The 6,596-nt window shown below is 38.7% G+C and overlaps 1 protein-coding gene across 2 annotated transcripts in view; it reads left to right on the plus strand.

The window, feature by feature from the left end:
- Window positions 1-5,850, plus strand: part of myo1ca (myosin Ic, paralog a) — a 29,333-nt gene extending 23,483 nt beyond the window's left edge. For both annotated transcript variants that reach the window (XM_053230301.1, XM_026921715.3), the window contains exons 25-32: window positions 1,207-1,290; window positions 1,422-1,515; window positions 1,614-1,672; window positions 3,273-3,408; window positions 3,962-4,032; window positions 4,105-4,202; window positions 4,304-4,403; window positions 5,347-5,850. In XM_053230301.1, coding sequence (XP_053086276.1) covers window positions 1,207-1,290; window positions 1,422-1,515; window positions 1,614-1,672; window positions 3,273-3,408; window positions 3,962-4,032; window positions 4,105-4,202; window positions 4,304-4,403; window positions 5,347-5,376 — 672 coding nt within the window. In that variant the 3' untranslated portion in view covers window positions 5,377-5,850. The remainder of the gene's footprint in view (window positions 1-1,206; window positions 1,291-1,421; window positions 1,516-1,613; window positions 1,673-3,272; window positions 3,409-3,961; window positions 4,033-4,104; window positions 4,203-4,303; window positions 4,404-5,346) is intronic.
- Window positions 5,851-6,596: the final 746 nt, after the last annotated feature.

Below are 6,596 nucleotides of genomic sequence, written 5' to 3' on the forward strand. Positions count from 1 at the left end.
TTACCAGATGTTGTCTTTCTAATACAGTTCCCCTTTCTGTCTCTCACGCACTGTCACGCTGTAGTGAATTGTCTGTGTACCGCTCTGTCGCCCGCTGTGGGCCAGACATACGATGTAACAAATTTCAACACTTTCACAATGAGAGAATCCTAACTAAAATGTGGACTCTAACAGATGTGACAACACAAACATATATACAGTAAAGCAGCTGGATGATTAGGGAACTTCTCAATACAGTCATGACAGCACTGGAAATGTAGCAATATTAATAATAATTTACCCAGATTGTGCTGCAGGACTTTCCCCATACACCTAAAGAAACTGTTTGAGATAGAGCTTTTGGTGATTAGGAATTAGAAATTACAAATAAAAAAACATACATAAAGGGGAATCTGATGTGATCTGATGTCAGTCGCTACAAAAATCTCCTTAGCTGTGTTTATCTAACAAGTTTGTCTTGGTACAGGTTGCTATTAGCATGCTATAAGAAATTAGCTCATTTGTATCATCAAAGTTGTTAGCATGCTTGATAATTTGAGTTTGAGGCATTAATTTGGGATTCTCTGAGGTTGTAGATGGATATACAGTACTGTGCGAAAGTCTTGTAACGAAGTGCTGTAAATCAAGGATGCTTTCAAAAAATATTGAAATTCTACTTTTCTACATTAAAAAGACTGTTATTAGTACTATAAAGAGCAGTAAACAGTAATAAAAGAAGCAAAGCCAATAACTTGTGTGATTTAAAAAAAAAAAATCAGTAGTCTCAGGTACACTTTATGCAGTTTTTTAAGAAATTTTTGTTTTTTTTGTCAGAAAGGTGGTCTGTTATGTAAAATGTTACTTTCTTTATTGACTTATAAAGATTTTTCTGTGAAATTTTTTTGTTTGTAACAAATGTTTTGTTTTGTTTCCTGATCCAGTACTGCAGAGGTCATAAAATAAACATCCAAGACAAAGATTTGTATAAAACAAATTGCATGCCTAAGACTTTTGCACAGTACTGTAGTTTATGATAAGTAAGCTACCTTTACTTAGTTTTTTCCTACACATCCCTTGGTTTCTGTAAATTGCACTAATTTACCATTAGTTTCATAAAAACGTTCTTTTTGAGGACTACTTTCATTTTCATGCTTTGAGTTTGTAATTTTGATTGTTTGAACATGTACATTTATAAGAACTGGCGTACTTTTGCCACTTCTGCTCTAGGCCTCGGTGTACATCCACCGTCTGTGTATACGCAACCTGGTGAATGACTACTGCAGGAAAATCCAACCCGAGTGGAAGAACCAGGTGAAACACACACACACACACACACACACACACACTCAAGAAAATCCAGTACCCAATGAGGAACCAAGTAAAACACATACAACCACAATGGGCAAAAAATCACAAATTTTTTTTTGCTTCTCTGTTTACAGTTGGAGCAGAAGGTTGTAGCCAGTGGTATTTTTAGTTGTCAGAAAGACAACTACCCTCGAAGTGTCCCTCGGCTTTTTGTGGGCACCAGGCTGGGTAACACACACATACACACACGTACACACAAACATACATACTTTGATACTGAGAATGTACCAATAAAAATACCAACATTTTCCGTACTTTCTGTCCAGAGAATGAAGAGATCAATCTCAAAGTGCGACAAACTCTCGGAAGTGAAAACAAAGTGAAGGTAAAGTGCGCATCCGTGTATATATGAGTTTGTGTGTGTGTGTGTGTGTGTGTGTGAGAGAGTGTGCTCATATGCGTAGCCTTAGACATTCAGTTTTTTTTCTGTGTAACTTAAATCCTTACCTTCATTTCCTAATAACATTAATGTATGAGTGGATATGAAAGTAAAACATACGTTTTTTTGAATTAACCTTAAGCAGAAGTGTTCCTTATTTACGTGTACATTTATTCTGGTACTCTCCCACCTCCAAAAGTTTGAATAGAATTGTTGACTTCACACATTGAATTTCAACTTTTAAATACATATCCAAACAATTATTTGTTAAAATCGAACTTATGTGGCTTAACAATGCTGTTTGAAGCAAGTATGTAAAGTTTTAGGCAGGTATCAATGGTGCTTGCTGAGAAGTGCCGTGAGCTACTGTTTAGCCTTAGTATTTACAACTTTTGACTCGTTGCTATGGCGATACAGAAGACACCTGAAAGCTACAATTTTCTGCTTTCTCAGCTAAACAATGTTCAGACCAAATGCAAATAAAATTCTTCCATGTGAAAGGCCACACTGAAGGGCAAAGGACGCAGGACGTAAAAGACAAATTTGCACAAATTTACTTTCACTTTGCTTCTAGGTGAACTTTGACCTGTCAGTTTGTGAACCTCACTAGAAATGTTGATAAACAAGGTTTATTATTGAATGTACTGTGCGTCACCATTTAATATTTTCTTTCATTAACTATTATATCATATAATTTTCAAGTGTTTTTTTCCCTACATACTTACTACACTATAAGGCCATAAGTATGTGGTCACATGACCATCACACCCATATGTGGTTCTTCCCCAAACTGTTGCTGCAAAATTGGAAGCACATGATTGTATAGAATGTCTTTGTATGCTGTAGCATTACAGTTTCCCTTCACTGGAACTAAGAGGCCCAAACCTGTTCCAGCATGACAATGCCCCTGTGCACAAAGCGAGCTCCATGAAGACATGGTGTGTGAAGGTTGGAGTGGAAGAACTCGATTGTCCTGCACAGAGCCCTGACCTCAACCCCACTGAACACCTTTGGGATGAACTGGAACACCGACTGCACCCCAGACCTCCTCACCAACATCATTGCCTGACCTCACTAACACAAATCACAGAAATCCCCACAGCCACACTCCAAAATCTAATGGAAAGCCTTCCCAGAAGAGTGGAACTTATTATAACAGCATGGGATGTTCAAAAAGCACATATGGGTGTAATGGTCGGGCGTCCACAAACTTTTGGCCATATGGTGTATATTACTATATAGAGCCATCCTGTCCACTGACATGTGCTTGGGTTTTTGTGGGAAAATTGTGCCTGGTAGGTTTCCATTGTTAGCAATGGCAGAAGTAAAAAACTGTATACAGAACATGTCATGGTTGATGTAGGCAGAAAGTGAGAGAGTGTGTATTTTTTGTCAAAACATTTTTCTAAAGAAGAAGTTGACGGTTGTAACTACAATATCAATTTACTTTAGCTTTTACCTATAATAGTTATACAACCTTTATCCTATACTCTATACTCTGCTATTTCTCTCTCTCTCTGTGTGTGTGTGTGTGTGTGTGTGCTAGTATGGTGTGCCAGTCATCAAGTACGATCGGCATGGATTCCGTGCCAGGCCGCGGCAGCTGCTGATGACCGGCTCTTCTGTGGTTCTTGTTCAGGAGTCCAAAATCAAGCAGCGCATTGACTACAGTTCACTGCTGGGTACGGGTAAAATGGTGAAAAGGTTGGGGGTCATGGGGTTACCAGTGGTCATATCTTAAAAGCTAGCAACTAAAACTACCAAGTTTTTGAAAATAATGATCTGTCTTCCAAGGAATTTACAAATCAAAATAAATGAATCAACATCAATTATCAAAGTTCAGTCATTTATTAGAAATATAGAGTCTGAATAAGTGTGCTATTAATAGACATTAGTCTTTGTTTCATGATAAGGGAATGTGACATGGGGGGCTGAAACACAGACAATTGTTTCCTAGAACATTGGAGATTTAAAGGAACATGGTGCTTTGGGAAGTCCAAATATGAGCATTTAGCATACAGTGTATGTACCACAGATCATCTACTGGTCTACATCATATGCATGTCAAGTGTTTATTTTGGTAACACTCATATGATTATGCTCATATGTTTATGACTTGTCTTAGTCTTGTGATTTGTGGGGGCATTTGTTTTATTATGTCACTGGAGTTTTATAGCATCTGTTTCTTTTTTCCCCTTTCTTTCTTTCTCTCTCTCTCTCTCTCTCTCTCTGTAGGCATCTCAGTCAGTTCCCTCAGTGATGGCTTTTTTGTCCTGCACGTGCCCACTGCTGACAGCAAGCAGAAGGTGAGACAAGTCATAGTGTCACTTAACATGGGAAACCCAGCAGTCTGTGACCTTTGACCTTTCCAATTTTAGGGCGACCTGGTGCTGCAAAGTGACCACGTGATCGAGGCCGTCACCAAACTAGCCATCCTGTCGGACAAGATACACAACGTCAATGTCAGTCAGGACAGGTGTGTGTATGTGTGTGTGTGTGTGTGTGTGTGTGTGTGTGTGTGAGATGGGTTTGAAGTTAAGAAAGGAATTCTGACACGTCACTACTTTTCTCTCTCAGTATTAGGTTTGCAATAGCCCGGGGCAAAGAGGGCATCATTGACTTCACCTGTGGGGCAGAGCTACGAGTGGTCAAGGCCAAGAATGGACACCTGTCTGTGGTGAGACACACCACGACACACACGTTTATTTTTAGTTTGTTCAACCAGAGACAAGAAGCGAGCTGTGGCCAAGAAGGCAGCACTTCTGACACAACATTCAGACACCAGAGATAACAGATTACACGTAGCACTGCATAACAGTTAAAAACAGAATCAATCATTCTGAAACAATTCCATTATACATAGCTTAAAATCTGACAATGAAATTAACTACGCAAGTTTTAGAACATAAACATGCACAAAACACAGCCAAAAAAAGCAGCAGAGGAAAGCGACTGAGGAGCTAAAAGCTTGCTCTAATGAACAGATAAACAGAAAAGCGTCAAGCTCTGATCAGTCAGCCTCATCACTTGACATCAGTACCTAACCTCACTAATGCTCTTGTGGCTGAATGGGCAAATCCTCACAGCCACATTTCAAAATCTAGTGGACAGCCTTCCCGGAAGAGTGGAGGCTGTTATAACGGCAACGGGAAAACCAACTCGTGTTAATGCCCATGGTTTTGGAATTTTTGGCACACATTTTGGCCATATAGTGTACATCATGGTGTGTAACAATGTAAAAAATATACATTAACTCTATGATGCTGGACTTGTTGTATAACTTTTAGTTTGTGAGCGTGGGTGTTCAGTGATCTGCTGAGATTTAGTTCAGTTTATAGATTACAATAAGTCCCACGGTGTCCTAAACCACAGCAGTGCATCCGTGTGACACTTCTGGAGAACTGAATGTGGTTGGATGCAGATATTTATAGGAGATTGTGGGTGAGACAGAATTCTGATACTTGTTAGCTGCATCAGCTTTGTAGCTCCAGTCTTGTAGCTAAACATTCTGTACATTTTTTTTGGTGAATCTTTAATTTATAAGGGCATGAAAAAGAAGAAGTGAGAAACTGTAATGGCTGAATAATCATAAACACTCTGGTCTGTCTTTTTTTCCCTAGACGGCCCCACGAATCAACAGCAGCGTATGATCGCGTGTTGACCACGGTGGACCAATCACTCACTGAAGAATAATCCGCTTATGCCAATCGCCACACAATCGCCACACTTTATAATAGACTGTCATGCTGAAGTGAAAGTTAAGCTCATGTTTTGTTTTGATAGTTCATTCCAGATGAGCGCCACTAACTTTTAAACCTTTTTTTATTGTTTGATTTGATTTTCACAGTAAAAGCATTTAGCAGCCAGACTAATGAAATGAATTCTGCACCAGTTATGATGATTGTTTTAGTTCATTCAGACTTTTAACCTTTTTTAATGATTCTCTATGACTTTTGCACACTTTGGAAATATCGTGAAAATTTACGATATGGGGTTTTGCTTTAATTAGTTTGAAAATCTTGCACTTTCTTTAATGTCTTCAGTGGAGTACAGAGGATTAGCCTTAGGACATCTGTTACTGTCTTATTCCGATTCAGTAAACCACAATTCACTTCCTGTTTTAATTTCCTTTCTCTTTGCTTGCTGGCACTGGAAGCGAGATCACAATGCAGGTCTAAAATACGATATACAGTTAGAGGCTGAGTGCATTTTAATGTGTAGATTGCAGGAGGTTCACAAATTCATCCACCCATTTTGCAGTGTCAGCATGTGTCATGAAAGACGATGACTGCATCTCTATCACCTACGCTGAAAGGTGAGGCAAATCGAGCTGTAAAAAACACTGACATTGCTACAGGTTTCCACCAACTGACCAGAAACAACTGCAAGAGAGTTGTAGGAAGGTAAGAATGAGCCAAAGCGAACCAGTCTTGATGTAAGTGTAATTACTCAGGAGGGCTACAACACTGGTCACAAATTCAAGTCAAGCTATCAGTCATACAGTCTTAATACAAATAATAACACGTTTACCTCAGCTGCTAACTGCAGAGCAAACAAAGACATCTAGCTAAATCTATACACATATTTGCACTCAGAAGGAAAGAGCTGAACATGAGAAACATTTCTAAAAAAAAAAAACAAAAAAAAACTGAACAAACAAGAATAACCTTTCATACAAGTGAAGTCTTAAAAGAAGCCATTTGTAAGAATTCTTGAGTAATCTCCAAATAAATTCCAAAAATGCCCAAAGTGTGCTTGTCAGAGTTTATTCAGTGAAACAAGAGTTTTATGATGTATTTATGAAAAGCAAAAGATTGAACACTTCTTTTCTTTGGTAGAAGCCTCTGAGGCTCTTTTTCTTTTCCCTTTT

Source organism: Pangasianodon hypophthalmus, chromosome 27 (genome assembly GCF_027358585.1).
Source record: "Pangasianodon hypophthalmus isolate fPanHyp1 chromosome 27, fPanHyp1.pri, whole genome shotgun sequence".
NCBI classification, from domain to species: Eukaryota; Metazoa; Chordata; class Actinopteri; order Siluriformes; family Pangasiidae; genus Pangasianodon; species Pangasianodon hypophthalmus.